Source organism: Odocoileus virginianus, unplaced genomic scaffold (assembly GCF_023699985.2).
Source record: "Odocoileus virginianus isolate 20LAN1187 ecotype Illinois unplaced genomic scaffold, Ovbor_1.2 Unplaced_Contig_1, whole genome shotgun sequence".
Lineage (NCBI taxonomy): Eukaryota > Metazoa > Chordata > Mammalia > Artiodactyla > Cervidae > Odocoileus > Odocoileus virginianus.
The window spans coordinates 5,519,606-5,538,428 of record NW_027224318.1 but is presented as its reverse complement, the minus strand read 5'-3'; the positions used below and the strand labels follow the sequence as shown (position 1 = coordinate 5,538,428).

General features: G+C 45.3%; 1 protein-coding gene across 1 annotated transcript; it reads right to left on the bottom strand.

Moving 5' to 3' along the window:
* Window positions 1–3,261: 3,261 nt before the first annotated feature.
* Window positions 3,262–7,199, bottom strand: LOC110137995 (small integral membrane protein 10-like protein 2A). Its single transcript, XM_020894725.2, has 2 exons — window positions 6,385–7,199; window positions 3,262–4,819 (listed from the first exon to the last, which is right to left on the bottom strand). The coding sequence occupies exon 1, from the start codon at window positions 6,959–6,961 to the stop codon at window positions 6,725–6,727; it is 237 nt and encodes a 78-aa protein (XP_020750384.1). The 5' UTR covers window positions 6,962–7,199; the 3' UTR covers window positions 3,262–4,819; window positions 6,385–6,724.
* Between the last annotated feature and the right edge of the window lie 11,624 nt (window positions 7,200–18,823).

The window sequence follows — 18,823 nt, the reverse complement described above, 5'->3', positions numbered from 1 at the left end:
TATATGTATATTCTTTTTAAAATTTTTCTAAGTTATTAGAAAATAGTGAATATCATTCCCTATGCTTTACAGTAAATCCTTTTTTATTTTATATATAGTAGTGTGTATATGTTAATACCAAACTCCTAATTTATCAAGGGTTTAATTTCCAAAATATACAAACAAATCAGGAAACTCAATATTAAAAAAATGAAAAAATGAGCAGAAGAGCTAAACAGACATTTCTCAAAAAAAAAAAAAAAAAAAGGCATACAGATGGCCAACAGGCACATGCTAAGGGGATGAGAAGAGAGGTCTTGGGCACAGAAAGGGAGTGGGAGGAATGGGTGTCAAAATGAGGTTGTAGAGCCTCTGCTTTAGCCATATCACTGGGATTCCCAGGGTGACAGAGACTGGCTTTCTGTTAAATTTGACCTTGTGAAAAGGGTGCCCAGCAGGGCAAGGTCAAACTGCAGTATTTCGCAGGTGGCATATAAATGGAGAGTTGCCATCATCATGAAGTCATAGAAAATAAGAAAACAATAGTCTACTGGTCTCAAAACATCAAAAAGAATTGAGATGTTGCTTCCTTGGGGCCTGCACTACTGTGCCTGTAGGCCAGGAAACAGGTGCAGTGAGGCACAGTGCCATGCCCACATCCCCATAGCTGGTGATCTGTAGAGCTGGAACCCCACCTGGCCTTTGATTCCTGGGCTGGGGCTCTGCCCTCTGTACTCCTGGGTGCAAAATCCTGTTGTAGAGAGAGGTAGGAAAAGCAGGATGGAGAACACTCTATAGGGTCTGGGTTAAGGGTGTGCACAATATCTGAATAAGAAATGCTTTAAAAAGTGCTCAGATCTGCCATGGTATTCAGCTGGAAACAACTTTAGATAAGACTTTCCAGAAAAATTGCCTCGAGAACATCAATGGAATTATCTTCCAGTTGTGTCCGGTGCATTCATTGGAATTCCTGCCACATATGTCCTGACATTTCTTTTTAATCTACACCATGTAAAAATGCAATCTTTGGCTGCCAGTCTCTGGGAACTGGGAAAGTCACCTATGGCTCTGCTAGTCTGGGTGGCCAGGCTGCTCTGAGTTAACCTTGGACCTGGTGCTGGCCATAGCAACGACACCCCAGATTACTTTCTGGGTACATGAGGGGTTGCATTCCTCCTGACTGAACCCTCCCATGAGCCCTGCCCCTATTCTGCTCTCACATGGTCTGTGTGGGCGCCTCTGACTGGTCCATGGGTTCGGTGCTCAGGCCTACTTTGGGGTCAGGCATGGAGAGGAGCCCAGGAAATATGTCTTGCCAAATGAGCAGCTGAGGGTCTCTGAAGAATTGCCTTCCCTGAGGCCCTCTGGGTGCCACTGTGACCCCATTATCAGGATGAATGTTAATGAGCTACAGGGGATGTGTGGCATAAGTTGAGATGTGGGAGGCAGGGGAAGGAGAGGTTCCTGAGGAGACCTTTGATTTCTGGGTAAGGGGTGTTGTGGGTGGATGAGCAGTGGCAGTTGCTGCAGATGGACCCTGTGGTGGCCACAGAGAGGGAGGGCTGTCATGGCAGCCACTGATGGAAGCCTCGAGAAAGGCTTGGTGACCAGGCGAGGGAGAAGCTTGACTGAAGTAGCCTTGGGAACTGCTCTGCAGAAGAGGCAGAGGCTCCCAGGTTCAGCCTGGTTCCCAGTACTGAGGTGGAACACAGCCTCAAGATAGTCAGGAGCTTCTGCCACTGTCAGCAGAGCAGTGGGGAGTGAGATTGCCTCTGAGTGCACAGGGTTGGGGGGGATACCCAGTGCCTTGGTGAGGAGCTGTGGCCCATGGAGGCCTACTGTTTGTGGAGGTTGGGAAACTCAGTCATAGGCCCCAGGAGGCGCTCTGGCCAGAGGGGAAGCCCCACCATGCTGGCTTCCATGGTTAGGCACTGTCTGGGCATCTTCCTCCTGCCTGGTTAGGTGTGGGGGGCAGCAGAAGGGCTGGAATGGGCCTCCCTGGAGGGTCTGGGCAAGTGGGTGCAGGGAGCTGAGAGCTGGATGGGGTGCAGGGTACAGGCTCAGAAGCAGTCTCAGGCCCAGGACAATCATGGCTGCCAAGAAGGAGACCCAGAGGCAGCGAGAACACTGGACTGGAAGTCACAGGCTGTGCCTGGGCCCAGATGCTGAGTGAGCCCTTAGCCCAGGGTGGTGGAGGTGAAGGAGCAGAGCAGGAAGCAGCAGGAAAGACACAGCCGGAGAGGTCTGGCTGAGGCCAGAGGCTGAGGCTAAGGAGGGAGAGCAGACGGAATCATCTCTTGGGGAGCCGAGGGTGCCCAGATGAGGGTTGGGGAGGCTGTGTGCTCTTCCTCCCTGCCTGGGTAGGTGGGTGCAGGTGTGGAGGTGGGGTCTGAGCTGGATCCTGGTCTAAGGGTGGGCAGAGTCAGGAGACAGACAGGGAGGATGGGAAGCAGAGAATGAGTCCCTCCAGTGGGGTGACAGGACCCTCAGGGAATGTCGGGGCCAGGCCTTAAGATCTGCCAGTAGCTCAGAGCCTTGGTCCTGTCTTGGGACTCTGCTTAAGCACCGGTCTCAGCCACCCCACGACCTGACGTTTCTGTTTCTGTGAGCAGAAGAGGGCCCTACCTTCCTTCCTCTGAGGTGGGTGCTGTGCTCCTCTGCAGGCCTCCCTCCCCCAGCCTCTGACCACCACCCCTCCTCCCTCTGCAGCAGTCTCAGAGCCCCCACCCTGGGCCCTGTGACAGGACAGCTTGAGCCTAAGGTGGAGGGAAGGGAAGCTGGTCTCTGGTCCCCAAGGTTGATCTTCTCCAAAACTGCGCACCAACCTGGCTGTCAGGGAAGTGATGGGTCCCTGCCACCTGCTGCTGCAGAGGGGCCTCTGGGTGACACAAAAGGATCTGCAGATAGTCCATTTCACCTCACCTACCCCAGCCCATCCTTGGGGTTCAACTGAATTAAGTGCTTTCTAACACCAGGCTTTAAAATAAAGGAAACGCTTAGCTGTCTCGTTATTCAAATAGTTTGTGAATGGGACAAACTGGGACAATTGCCACATCATAGGCCAGGCATATGCTGCTGACTTCTCATCATGGGGGCAGCGCTCCAAGTCAAGTCCTGTCTCAGAGCACCTTCTGAACAGGCCACCATCCCTGCCATGACCTCACCCACTTGTAGCCCTCAGGACGCTCACCTCCCCCAGCTTCTGGCCACCAGAGTAGGGTGAGCTCACCACCAGCCCCTCTCCTCCAAGGGGACACCACACCAGAAACAGGAGGACTCCAGTTTTTAGTTTATTCAATTCAAAGGATTTTTTTTTATTAACTTAGACACAAGATTTGACAACACTGGAAACAAGAACATTTCTCTGACCAGACTGCGCTGACTGGTGCAGAGTTCATCATACACAGAAAAGGAAAAGTTGTCTTATTCAAGTCAGTGATTGTATAGAAGCTCCACTGCCTGAAAAACAGACTGCAAATAAAGTGCATAGAGAGTAGCAGGGGCTCAGTCGGGAGATGAGGAAGAGGTGGGAGAGCAGAAGCAGCAAACTACTGGAGATCAAAATGGTGAGAAAAGCAGTGGCAGGAACACGTGCTGAGGACGTGTCCCCGACCTTCCCACAGCCAATGTCTTTGGGGGCAGACAGCCCCCAGCCAGAGCCCCACAAGGAGGGGGGATTCTCTGCAGGTGGCAAGGGGTCTCTGAGCCCAAGGCCCCTGAATCTCCAACATACTTTCTCCACTTTGGGAAGCAGCCTCCCAGGGCCCAGGCAGCTCCAACAGAGCCACAAGCCCGGGAAGGACAGGGAGCCCATCCTGCACTGCACACCTGCTAGACAGTTCTGCACCCTCTGCAGCGCGTAGTCACTCATGTGTGCACAAGCAATCACACACTTGTGCACAGACACACACCCATTCACAAATGCACCCTGACACATGTGTATTCACACACACACACACACACATCCGCACATTCACACACAAACATCTGTGCACTCATACCCACACACTCATCCACACACACACCCACACACTCAAACACTCAAGCCCTCATGCATGTGCATACACATTCACACATATATCCCCACACACATCCCACACTCACACATGCACTCAACATGCGCACTCACACACACATTCACACACAGGCATGCACATAGTAAGTAAAGACCCTCCCTAGTGCCCTCCCCAGGTCCTCTCAGGCTGGCCCAGGAGGCTGGGGATCCAGTCACCGAAACTTGAAAAGGGCACATTTATGCATCAGCCCCAAGGAGGCCCCTGGTCCTCCGCTCCTCTCCTCCCCTGCAGCCCCATGTCACAGTCTCTCAGAGGCTGTCCCCAGAGCTCCAGGGATGCAGTCCAAAGGCTGGCAGTCTCCCAGAAGTGGTCCTGGAGGGACACAGTTGGGGTGGAGGAGGGGCCACCAAGACCAGGGGTTTCGAGGCAACTTGGCACAAGGGAGGAAGCCATCAGGACCCTTCCATCTGTGGGAATCTGCGGGGGGCATGTGGTGGCCTGGGTGCAGCCTCAGGCCTCGGGGTGAAGCAGGCAGAGATCTTCAGCCGGGACCCGGGTGGTTGAGGAGGGCACATGGTGTGAGGCTCTGCCCCTCTGTGCCGGGGCAACCAGGCTGCTGTGGTTCTTAGTCCCAGGAACTGAGGACCAGGACCCCGAGCAATCAGTGAGGGAGCAGATGTGGATCTGGGATGGGGGGTGAGGGCCAGGGCCTCTCCCGGCTCCCCTCAGTGCCACTCCTGGTGCACCAGTCAGCAGCACAGCCAGGACCGCTGCAGGCCCATCCAGAGCAGCTGCTCCTGGGTGATCCTAGCAGGAGGGGCAGCCTGGGGACAGAGACACGGGGTCATGCGTGGATCTCAGCTCCACTCCACCCACATGTGTCCCTTCCCTCCTGTTACACTCGGCCCCAGGAGCCAGCCAACACCCCCACCCAAATTGAGAGGCCTATGCCACTCAACACCAAGGAACTCCTGCTTAAGCCTTGGGTGGGGCTTGGGTTGGGGTGGGGAGGCCTGACTGTGTGTGAGGGCCTTGCTCCCCAAGGGGTTCTGAAACTCATCTCTCCTGTGACCATCTCAGCTCAGACTGTCCCCCGGTTCTTCCATGTGACTTGCCACACACCCCACCTTCCCTACCACGGGCCTTTCTCTCTAGGTCCCTTGGGAGACTGTGCTCCCCTCCCCCACCCCACTGTGCCAGTCTCCCAGAGACTGGGGGGCAGGTGGGGAATGCAGGCCCAGAGGCAGGTTCAGCTCCCCCACTTCTGATCTATGTGACAAGGGCAAATGTCTCCCTTCCCAGAGCCCAGCAGGTGGGGAGAACAGAGCTCCCCCAGAGTGTCTCTAGCTCCATCCTTCCTTCCTCATGCCAGTACTGGATCACCAGGCCACCCCTCCCCTCGGACTCTCTGCCTGGAAGGCCCTTCCTCTCCTCGGGGGGTCAGGCCCTTCTCTTGGCTGCTCCCCAGGCAGCTCTAGGGTCAGGGGTGTCCCAGGCAGGGATTTGACTCTCTCGACAAGACCACAGAAGGGGCAGTTCACCTTCTATAACACCAGTTCCTGCAAGAAAAACATGGGGACTTGAGAGTTGCCTCCTCACCCAGAGACGTCCCCGTCTCCCCAGCTGTCGCCTACCCTACAAGCCTCTTCTCCAACTGCTCTCCCAACCCAGCCTGACAGCTGCCCTCCACTCAAGGAGACCCCCACTTTCCCAAATCCTGTGGGACACAGGGGCTGCTGGAGGCTGTCCAGGACTGGAGCAGCACATTCTGTGGCACCAGGAGGGCACTGGTAGGAGGTGGAGGGAGCGTGGCTGAGACGGGGCAGGGCTGGGAGGAACACGTCTTTCCCACTCTTCCCTGTCCGCTGATTCAAAGCTTTGGAGGGTGGAGAGGAGCAACAGAGACAGCAGGAGCAGGCAGAGAGCAGTCCCAGAGACCCACCAGGAGGAAGTCTTGTGAAGGGCTGAGAAAGAGACAGACCTGGGCTTGGGCCAAGAACACAACCATCCTTCCAGGCTGCCTCTTGAGGGGTCGAGGACAAGTGGGCCAGCATGCGCCCTCTTCTAGGGCTATCTCTGGGCCTCTCCGGGGCCATTTCCCTCCATCCCCCCGTGTTCAGGTGACACTACCGGGGCCATGGGCCGAGGTGATGGGCTGACCCTTGGAGATGCCCAGGCAGCCGCCCCTCATCCCCATCTTGGATATATGACAAGGGAGTCCAGAGGGCCTGCGTGCACCCTGTCTTGCCTGCTCTCGGCTCAGCAACTTTCCAGGCTGGCTTCCTCAGGTCCCTTCCTCGTCTACCCCAAACCTCCCGGCAGCCTGGACATCTAGATGTCATGGCCACCGCCTCCCTCCAGCCCACAAGTCCAACCTCTGGCTTCCTACCTTTTCGGTCGGGGTCAGTCATTCATGTTCCTACTGAAGAGTTCCTTCCTTCTGCTCCCCTCTTCGGCCAAAGTGAGGCAACAGGTCGGCTGCATTCAGATAATTTTCTCGAGTTCGATGGAAAGGACCCATTTTGAGAGTTTCAGTGCAGTTCGTCACCGGCTGCGACGTGGCTGGCCAGAGTCGGGGCTCGGTGGCTGCATCCTCCGTGGAGGTCTAGGGCCTGGAGGCCTGATCCGCCCCTTCCTCGTCCCCCGGAGCGTCCCGGCGGCCCCCAGACCCGTAATCCTTCATGCTGATGCCCCCACCGTCGCGACCGGGCGGAGGTAATAGCCGGTGTTCACTCGATCCTCACCTGCAGGCGCACGTTGAGCATCACCGAGGCCACGATGTAGAAATAGGGGAAGTTCATGCGCAGACGCCAGGCCAGGTCAAAGAAGGTGATCAACGTGCGCGTGAGCCCCTTGCAGAAGGCACCGTACGAGCCGCGGATCGCGGCTGAGCGCGCCAGCCGCACTGCCACGCCCGACAGGGCCGCTGCTGCTGCCGCGGCAGACAGAGCCCCCGACGCCGCCATGGGCCCAGGCCCGCGTGGGCCCGCCGACCGACCTCAGCACGAGCTGGCGGACAGGTGGACGCGAGGCCTGGAGCCGCTGGCCAACAGCAGTCGCGTCCCACTCCGCCCTGTCCCGCCGCGCCCCACCTTCGGTCTCTCCTCAGGGACTTGGCTCCCGATGACTCCGCCACAGCCAAGGCCCCACCTGAGCTGCCCAGGGACAGCTCCGCCCCCTCGCCGGCACGCACATTGGCTACCGCCTGAGCAACTCCGCCCCTAGCATGGCCCTGCCCCTTGTCGGGTACCAGAAATCTGCTGCCAATGACTTAGCCCCACCCCCGGTACCCGCCCCTCCGAGAAGCCCTGCCTACTCCCGGACTCCCAAGAGAACCCGAGGGCTTGAATGCTTTCTTTGGAAGGTGCTGCCTTCCTGGGATCCTTTTGCAGAATGCGCTATTCTGCAAGGAAGGCCCACCCGGAGCGCTTTACCCATTTACACCATACCCTTTCCCTCACTGTCTCCGCAGAAAATCTGGCCAGCTAGCCACTGTACTTTTAATTCATGTTTTTTCTGGTAACTCTGCACTGTGGAGTTTCACCAAACCTACATGCTCATTTTCCCCCCTTTCATATGTATTTCGTGAATGCTTCTTTACCCCATTGTCCTTACCTTTCATCCCATAGTGATTTCTATGCACTCCTCTTAGTCTGTCTTTGCCCTGGATGCTGCGCAAGGTCTTCTCAGGTATACATTTGCCCTCATTCATTGCTTTTTACCTGCTGTTGGATTTTAAAGCCCTTTCGTGGTTTCATCTAATCTTTTTCTAAACCAAATCCAATTTAAACCCCATGACATTTTCAGAATTATTGAAATGTGCATGCTTCATTGCAGTCAGGACTTTTAAAAAGCCGTCTGCAAAAGCTGATTCATGAAGATTTCATCCCAGTTTTCACAAGGAGGGCTGGCCTAAGTGAATACCTTACTAATTCCTCTGAGAATGCCTGTTCAGAGTCATACTGAATATCTCTGTGACATCTTTATAAATGTTTAAGGAACTCAGCAGATTCATATACACTGATTGAGCAGTTGTCCTACCTACCTGATTAGGGGAGAAGAGAGAGTTTGAGAGGCCCTAGGTTATTGGATCACAACAATATAACCATGCATGAATATGAATGCATAAAAAACATCAGGGTAGATAAATGTCACATTATTGAACATCATTTACTCTGGTTAAGGAAGTAGGAAGAAAGACATACTTTTTGTTTTCCATGTATATGTATGTATATCCATTTGTGTATCTGTAACTATTACTTGTATAATACAACAAAAATATTTGAAAAAGAAGGGGCCATATGAATATAGACTTAAGCTACATAGAAACCTTTTTTTTTCCCTAGACTGGATCCTGCCTCATTCATGTGCAGAGCCTGTTCCCTCCAATCATTTCTGAAACCTCTCCTTGGCCACATATCATTTATTTTTAGCATTTTATTTTGAAAAAATTATAGACTCAGGGAAGTTGCACAAATAGCACAAAAAAGGCCTTGTGCCTTTTACCCAGGTTCCCCACTAGTGACATTTTCTATAGATACAGTATAATATTAAAACTAGAAAACTGACACTGGTATATTACTCTTGACTAGACTATAGGCCCAATTCAGATATCTCCATTTTTCTAACCTGCATTAATTTGTGTGTATGTGTGCCTGTATCACTCTAGCAATTTTATCCCATGTCAGAATTCATGCAACCACCACTATGATCAAGATATAAAAATATTCTAAACAGCACAAAAGAACTGATTTGGGCCACCTCTTTGTACTTACTCAGCAACCCTATACATATTTGGTTAGAGTGTCATCTATTTCATTTCCTTTAGAGTGGCTGTAAATGGTACTGTGTGTTTAATTTTGGTTTCCACATGTTCACTTTCCATATACAGAGTGCAACTGATTTTTAAAATCTATTTATTTGACTGCACCGAGGTCTTAGTTGTGGCACACGGGATCTTCCATCTTCGTTGTGGCATGTGGGATCTAATTCCCTGACCAGGGATAGAACCTGGGCCCCCTGCACTGGGAGTCAGTCTTAGCTACTGGACCACCAGGGAAGTCCCTGCAATTGAATTTTTAATGAAACTTTTTATTTTGAGATAACTGTGTATTTACATACAGTTGCAAGAAAAAAATAGATCCCATGTACATTTTACCCAGCTTTCCACATCTTTCAAAACTGCAGTATGGTGCAATATCAAAATCAGGATATTGACACAATCTACCTATCTGGTTCAGATTTCCCCAATTTACTTTTTCGTTTGTGTGTGTGTTTGTGAATTGTTCTATGCAATTTTGTCACATATGTGGATTCATGCATCCAGCATCACAGTCAAGATACAGAACAGTTTCATAACTATAAGGATCCCTCATGTTGCCCTTTTTTTGACCACACCCACTTCTCTCCTGTTCTCCTTCCCTAATGCTTCACAACCACTAATCTGCTGTCCATTTCTATAATTTAGTCTTTTTGAGAATGTTGTAAAAATGGAATTTTATGGGATGTAACTTTTTGGGATTGGGTTTTTTTTTTTACTTTGGAGATTGGCTTTTTCACTCAATCTGGGATTTTTTTTTTGGTCATTCTTCTTTGGAGAGTCATCCAAGTTTCTGGAAATGTCAAGTGTCAATAGTTCACTGGCTTTATTGCTAAGTTAGTATTCCTTGGCATGGTTGCACCAGAATTTGTATACCTCCTACCCAAGAAGGACACCAGGGTTTCCAGTTTGGAACTATTAGGGATAAAGCTGCTGTGAATATTTGTTCACTGATTATTGTGTGAACAAAATTTTCTCTTTATCTGGGATAAATGCCCAACAGTGCAACTTCTAAGCTGTATGGTAAGTGCATGTTTAGTTTCATAAGACTCAGTTAAGATTTCCAATGTGGCTGTAACATTTTACACTCCCAGTCAACAAGTTCTGAATATATTGTTTCTCTACATCCTTGTCAGCCTTTGATATTTTCACTACTTTTTAAAATTTTAGCCATCATGATAGGTGTATTGTGATATCTTGTTGTGGTTTTAGTTTATATTGGGGTTAGCCAAAATGTTCATTGAAACCTTTTGGCCAACCCAATATTTCCCTTATGGCTAATAATGGTGAAAATCTTTTTATGTGCTTATTTTCTATCTGTATATTGTCTTTGTGCATGCATGCTAAGTCGCTTCAGTTGTGTCTGACTCTTTGCGACCCTATGGACTGTAGCCTGCTGCCAGGCTCCTCTGTCCATGGGATTCTCCAGGCAAGAATACTGGAGTGGGTTGCCATGCCCTCCTCCAGGGAATCTTCCCACCCAGGATCAAACCCGCATCTCTTATGTCTCCTGCATTGGCAAGTGGGTTCTTTACCACTAGAGCCACCTGGGAAACTGCCTATATCCTTTTTAGCTAAATGTCTTGTCATGTTCTAATTGAACTGCTTGTTTTTATTATTAAGTTTTGTGAGTTCTATATAATATATTCTAGATATGCCTCTTTTGTTGGATAGATGGTTTGCAAATATTTTTCCACCCAATCTGTAGCTTGTATTTTCATTCTGTTAACAAGGGCTTTCTCACAGCAAAATTTGTAATTTGATGAAGTCCAACTTATTTATGGATCATGGCTCTGGTATTATATGTCAGAACTTTTTACCAGGCCTTAGGTCTCAAAGATATTATCCTATGTTTTCTTTTAAATTTTTTAAAGTTTTATTTCAAATTTAAGTCTGTGGTCCATTTTAAGTTAATATTTATGTATGGTTTGGAGGTTTAAATCCAAGTTCAATTTTTTACTAAAAAATGCCCAATTGCTAGAGCACAGTTTGTTTAAAAAGGCTATCCTTCCTCCCTTGAATTTTTTTTCTTTAATCTTTGTCAAAAACCAGTGGAGCATATTTCTGTGGGTCTATTTTGATGTTCTCTCTTCTGTTGCTTTGGTCTATGTGTCTATCCATCCTCTCTCCAATATCACACTATTATGATTACTGTAGCTATAGAGTATGTGTTACTATTAGTTAGAGTGATTCCTCACACTTTATTTTTCTTCTTCAACATTTATTTAGCTATTCTAGGGCTGGTACTCATCTGTACAAATTTTAGGATAAACTTGTCTATGGATGCAAAACGCTTGCTAGAAAGTATTAAACTTATAGATCAGTTTGGGTGAGAATTGACATCATTTATATGTTTAATCTTCCAGTCCATGAACACAGTTGTTTTTGTTGCTGTTAAGTCGCTAAGTCATGTCCAGCTCTTTGCAACTCCATGAACTGCAGCAGGCCAGGTTCCCTGTCCTTCACCATCTCCCAGAGTTTTTTCAAACTCAAGTCCATCGAGTCGGTGATGCCATCCAACCATCTCGTCCTCTGTCATCCCCTTCTCCTCCTGCCTTAAATCTTTTCAAGTATCAGAGTCTTTTCCAATAAGTCAGCTCTTCGCATCAGGTAGTCAAAGTATTGGAGCTTCAGCTTCAGCATCAGTCCTTCCAATGAATATTCAGGATTGATTTCCTTTAGGATTGACTTGTTTGATCTCCTTGCAGTCCAAGGGACTCTCAAGAGTCTTCTCCAGCATCACAGTTCGAAAGCATCAGTTCTTCGGCTCTCAGCCTTTTTTATGGTCCAACTCTCACATCCATACATGACTACTGAAAAACCACAGCTTTGACTATATGGACCTCTGTCAGCAAAGTAATGTCTCTGCTTTTTAGCATGTTGTCTAGGTTTGTCAATAGCTTTTCTTCCAAGGAGCAAGCATCTTTTAATTTTGTGTCTGCAGTCACTGTTTGCAGTGATTTGGAACCTAATAAAATAAAATCTGTCATTGTTGCAATTTTTTCCCCCATCTATTTGTCATGAAGTGATGGGACCAGATGCCATGATCTTGGTTTTTTGAATGTTGAGTTTTAAACCAGCTTTTTCACTCTCCTCTTTCACCTTCATCAAGAGGCTCTTTAGTTCCTCTTTGCTTTCTGCCATTAGGGTGGTGTCATCTGCATATCTGAGGTTGTTGATATTTCTTCTGGCAATCTTGATTCCAGTTTATGACTCATCTGGCATTTCCCATGAATATATCTCTTTATTTATTTATTTAGATCTTTGATTTCTTACACCAAAATTTGTATAATTTTCTGCACTCAGATCCTGTACATGTTTAATAAATATGTTCTTAGGTATTCATTTTCTTTGAAGCAATTATAAATTATATATATGTATATATATTAGTTTCCATTTTCACATGCTCATTGTTACCATGTAGAAATTATGGAGAATTAATTAGAAGTGTTTTTTTTCCAACACATTTGGAGACTTTCTTGCTATCTTTCTGTTATTAATTTCTAGTTTGATCCCATTGTGGTCAGAAATTAAACTCTGTAAACTTTCGATTCTTTTAAATACTTAAAGATTTGTTTTATGACTTTAAGAAAAGCATTCTTCTGGAGTGTTTCCAGAGGAAGGCAATGTGGGTAATAAAAGAGCTGGATCCATGTCTTGTGCTGAATGGATGAAAGAAACATTTGTAGTTTACAGCAGCAGTCCCCAACCTTTTTGGCACCAGGGACTGATTTTGTGGAAGACAATTTTTCCATGGACCAGGGTTGGGGGGATGGTTTCAGGATGATTCAAATGCATTACATTTATTGTGCACTTTATTTCTATTATTATCACATCAGCTCCACCTCAGATCATCAGGCATTAGATCCTGGAGGTTGGGGACACCTGGTTTAGAGAACAAAGACTTGAAAAGGAGATATGACAGCATGTTCAAATATGTGAAAACTTACCAGGCCTAAGAGGAATGAAATTACCACTGTACTATTGCATGGCTTAGAATTAAGACCAAAGGTCTGCAACTGTCCTTGATCAACCTAGGGAATGGATAGACTTGAGGAGTAATGAGACTATTGCCATCTTAAGTATACTAGCGTCACCTAGAAATTAATTGTTGGTCTAGGATATTGTTAAACTAAGTTTTCCATGATGAGTCCATTAAACTAGATGGTGCAAAAGATCCTTCACAGTTCCAGGCTTGGTTGCTTTCAAGTTCACTATTGTTTATGTTCATTATAAAATAAAGTAATTTTATTTTGTAATTTATTTAGAAAACATGTTTTTTGTGTGTGGATGTAAGAAGCATAAAACTATGCTTAGAATGAATAAATCTTTAAAACAACATGAAAATTTGAAGTGAGGTTCTTGTGTAAAGCATAGAATTTGGTGGTGTTTTTTAAAAATCTACTCTGCTAATTTCTTTTAATTGTTATTCCTACACCATTTACATTTAAAGTAATTATGTCATATTAAAGCTTAAGTCTGCTGCTTTATTACTTGTTTTCTGTTTGTTCATCTTGTTTCTCATTCCTCTGTTTTCCTTTTCTTGCTTTCCTGTAGGACACCTGAGCATTTTTTAGAAATTCCATTTTTATTTATTTATAGTGCTTTTGAATACAGCTCTTCATATAGTTTATTTTATTGTTTTTTTTTTATAGTTTTCAATGCAATATACATGTGTACCTATCCCAGTTTACTGGTATTATCATTTCAATCACTTTATCAAGTTGAAAATTTTTTCTTCCATTTTGGTTCCTCTATCCTCCCGCTTTTAAATAGAAATAGCTTAAGTATTTCCTCTGTGCACATTGAACTCACATCACATGATGGTACAGTTTTTGCTTTAACCATGAAACATGATCTTAAAAATTCATGAGGAGATGGTATTCTATTTACCTTAACTTTTACTCACTTTATCACTCTTCTTTCCTAAAGACCCATCCTTGTTGTGTTATAATTTCCTCTCTGGTTAATGAATTTCCTTTAGCCATTCTTTAAAGGTAGATCTGTTGGTAACCAGTTCTCTTAGATTTTCTTCATCTGAGAATATCTTTATTTCACTTTCATTCCTGAAGATTGTATTTGCTAGATACAGGATTGGCAGTTGACACAAAAAGGAATAAAATGTGCTATTTGAAGAAATATGGATGGATCTAGACATTGTCATACAGAGTGAAGCAAGTCAGAAAGAGGAAAACAAATATTGTATATCACTTATATGTGGAATCTAGAAAACTGGCACAGATGAACTTATTTGCAAAGCAGAAATAGAGACGGATATAGAGAACAAACATATGGATACAAAGAGGGGGAGAGGGTGGGATGAATTGGGAGATTGAGATTGGCATATATACTCTACTATGTATAAAATAGATAACTAACAAGAACCTACTGTATAGCACAGGGGACTCTACTCAATGCTCTTGTAACCTAAATGGGGAGAAACCCAAATCCAAAAAGGGGGGTTATATGTACATATATTGGAGAAGGAAGTGGCAACCCACTCCAGTATTCTTGCCTGGGAAATCCCATGGACAGAGGAGCCTGGCAGGCTACAGTCCATGGAGTTGCAAAAGAGTTGGACATGAATTAGTGACTAAACAACAGCAACATTTATATGTACAGCTAATTCATTTTGCTGTACAGTGAGAAACTAACAAAACATTGTAAAGCAACCGTACTCCAATAAAAATTAATTTAAAACTAAATTAAAAAATAAAAGCTAAAAACTAATAATAATTGGCTACTGACAGTGGGTAGAAAAGCAAAGGATTGATTAGTCCTGCCCTTTTATTTCCACGAGGAGGTTGAAGTGGGGATTGAAGACAAGCTCCCACCCAGCCCTGCTGAAACTGCAGAAAAGAGACTTGGAGGAAGGTGACTATTGTCAAAAAGGTGCCCTGCTCTGTTAGGCCACCTTTTCCCAGTCCCTTGGCTAAGGGGAACAGCTTTTCTTGGAGCTTTTCTCTGTTGATGGTTCTGAATTGCAGACTCCTCCAGTGCCCTGTGGGGATATGTGAGAGGCAAAAAGAACACCCAGGGAGTTCACTGCCAGGTCTTTCCTTAAGCCCCAGGGTCCCGATGGAGTCCTTACTTCCACCTTTCAGAGTTTTCCTGTGTTTGAGGCATAATTAACATACAATGAAATGCAACCCTAATAAGAACACATTTTGATGAATTCTGTTAAAAGTATTCATTCCTCTGTGTAGCTATTGCCACAATCAAGATACCAAATATTTCCATCACAGCAGAAAGTTCCTTTCTACCTCTTCCAGACAATGCCTTCCCTTCATGCCCAGTCCACCCTTGATCTGTTTTCTGTCATTCTACGTTTGTTTTTGCTATTATAGATTTGTTATTCTGTTTCACAAAATGGAATCTACACTATGAAATCTAGCCTCCTGTGCTAAGCATATCATTTTTTGTTGTTTTGTTTTTTAATCTTTTTAAATTTTTATATTGCAGTATAGTTGATTTACAATGTTATGTTAGTTTCAGGTGTACAGCAAAGTGATTCGGTTATACACACACATGTATCTTTTTTTTCAAATTCTTTTCCCATTTAGGTTGTTATGTAATATTGAGCAGAATTCCCTGTACTATACTGTAGGTCCTTGTTTTCTTACCCATTTTAAATATAGTAGTGTGCATATAAGCATATTATTTTTGAGATTCATCCTTGTTGTTGCAAATAAATATTTAAATCCTTTTTATTGCTAAGTAGTTTTCTATTGTATGGATATGTCACTAATCACTGAGCAATTCACTTATGGTAATCAGCCTTTAAACTGCACGCAGTGATCTCAGCTGCTTGGTATTCACTCCCTTGGGCAATTGCTGTCTTGAATGTAGGCTTAACTTACTGACATACATTAAATAGCAACCCTTGTATTTGTTTTAATTGGGGGCTAATTACTTTACAATATTGTGGTGGTTTTTACTATATATTGACATTAATCAGCCACGAGAGTACATGTATCCCCCAACCTGAACCCCCTCCCACTTCTCTCCCCAGCCCATCTGAAGTGAAAAGTCGCTCGGTTGTGTCCAGCTCTTTGTGACCTCATGGATTATACAGTCCATGAAATTCTCCAGGCCAGAATATTGGAGTGGGTAGCCTTTCCCTTCTCCAGAGGATCTTCCCAACCCAGGGACTGAACCCAGGTCTCCCGCATTGCGGGCAGATTCTTTACCAGCTGAGCCACAAGGGAAGCCCAAGAATACTGGAGTGGGTAGCCTATCCCTTCTCCAGCGGATCTTCCTGACCCAGGAATCGAACCAGGTCTCCTGCATTGCAGGTGGATTCTTTACCAACTGAGCTATCAGGGAAGCCCTTACATATGGTAATATACATGTTTCAATGCTGTTCTCTCAAATCATCCCACCCTCGTGTATTGATATTTCACTGTAGATTTATCTTGCATTTCCCTTACAGCCAATGATGCTGAGTATCTTTTCATGTGCATGCTTGCCATTCACTATCTATTTTCTTGTAGGGTATCCATTCAAATCTTTTACTCCTTTAACAAATTAGCTTGTTTATTTATTATTGAGTTGTAAGAGGGCTTTATGGGTTTTGCTGGTGGCTCAGTGGTAAAGAATCTGCCTGCCAATGCAGGAGATGTGGGTTTGATCCCTGGGTCAGGAAGATTCCCTGGAGGAAGGCATGGCAACCCACTCCAGTATTCTTGCCTGGGAAATCCCATGGACAGAGGAGCCTGGCAGGCTATAGTCTGTGAATTAGCAAAGGAATCGGTCATGACTTAGCAACTAAGCAACAACAATAAGTGGGCTTTATATTGATATATTCTAGATATCAAGCATTCGGGGGATATATGTTTTGAAAGTATTTTTTCCCACTCTGTGGCTTGCCTTTTAAGTATCACAAAGTATTTCAAAGATGACTTTTCTTTCAAATTTTGGTGAAATTTATCAGTGTTTTCTTTATGGTTCATGGTTTTTGATGCTATATAAGAAATCTGTGCGTGTTACAAAGTTGCCAAGACCTCCTAAGCCTTGTTTTTGAGTTCTTAATTTTTGCATTTTGATCTGTTACACATTTCAAAATAACTTGGTTTTCCCCTGCCCTGCTGCAGTGGTGGCTGGGCACTTCTCACTCATGGTGCAAAGGACTGCCAAGAGAGTAGGCAGGTGGACCCACTGGAGTTGTCTGCACACGGGAGAGAATTTGCCTGGTCTGGCCAAAAAAATGTGTGCATATGGCATGAGATAAGAGAGAATGTTCATTTTATTTTTTTAGACACTTTTATTGAAATAAAATTGACTTACAATATAAGGAATATATTTAAAGTATATGATTTAATAACTAAGTATGTATGCCCACTTGAAACTATCAATACTATCAAGTGAATGTACCCATCACCCACAGGTCTCCTCAGGCCCCTTTGTAATTTCTTCCTCCTGTCCTTTCCTGTCTCCCACTTCTCATCAACCACCGATCTAGTTTCTGTCACTACAGATTCATAGAGGAAGGGCCACTCACCAGCAGCCACAATTGTGAAGGGACACAGCCACTGCCAGAGACACAATGGAACTGAGTAGGACCCTATGGGGCCATACCCCTCCCCCATATCTTTTACTTTAGTTTCTCTCTGAAGTACCTAGATAATTCTATGTGATGAAAATTTCCTGAGTTTTTCAGATGTTAAACCCACCAAAATCAAATGGAAGAAATTAACTACTTGAGGATCATAAGCACTAGCCCCTAGACCTTCTGGCACCTAAGAACTGATAACCACCAGCCAAGCAGAGAATTGTGCACAAGCTGATCACAGACCCTGACACATGCCTCCCTCACTTGGCCTTTAAAAATGCTATGCTGCAACCTTCTGGGGAATTCAGGGTTTTAAAGTAGGAGGCACTTGTCATCCCTGTATTGGAACCTTTAGAAAAAATGCTGCATTTTCCTTTACCACAAACTGGTGTTAGTATACTGGCTTGACTGCCTGTGGACGAATGGACCCAAGTTTGGTCTGGTGACAATAATGACAATTCAGGATTGTGGTAGGGATTAAACACTTTGGCCTCTCCCCTCCCCCATCCTTGGAATTCATGAAGTTGCTTACTGTTGACCAAACCCAACCACCAGCCAGAGACTGCGGGAACCCAGTCTATGAGTTTCAGTCTTCTAGTACACATAGCATACAGAGATAGTTATGTGTACATAGCATGCGCAAGAGTCAATTTTTCAGGACCTGTTATTGGAAAAATTCAATATTGGTTAGCCTAGGGACTTGTGAACAAAGTGGAGCCAGACCTAATTGTCAAGACCAGCCAGAAAAGTAGTACATCTTTATTTAGGGAGGTGGGGTACTGGTAGAGGCAGCAATTCTCTCCTATTCTTTGTGCCATCACTAAAGTTGGTGTTGAAATCCATTCCCTGGGTCTCTAGAGACAGGAATTAACAGTAGTGGCAGGGTCACTCCAGGGCATTGCTGATTTGCTCCATGGTAGAGACAACCTACTCCTTTCACTGGTCAGTAGCATCTTTCTCCAGTCTATATTTGTGTTCCTCTGTTCATTGTGGGTGCTGCTGTAACAAACAGATTGAGTTTATTAGATGGTTCTCATTTAAAATAAATCTAACTTTGACCTTCTAAGCACCAAAGTTCTGGTCTTTATTTTTATGATTTATTTAAAATATGCTTTATCTTACTTGATATACATGTTCCAAGTGGGGTTATCAGAATGTCTTCCATCTCCCTGGTATTGATTAGCCAGTATGTAGCAGGGCTCTGGTAACTGGATCTGAGGACTTGGTTTTGCATTTTTAATCCCCTCAGCTTTGAATCTGTTCAGTTACTACTCAGTTCATGGTTTGGGAGGAAATAAAATTAAGACAGTTAGCTAGCTATTCAATTTAAAAAGACACAACCCATGTGGTGTGTCAACATCCTATAATCAGTAATCCCATGTAGGGAAAACTATTTACACTCCTTGCATGTAAAAAATACTTTAACCTTTAATGTTAAAACATGTGGCATAACACAGA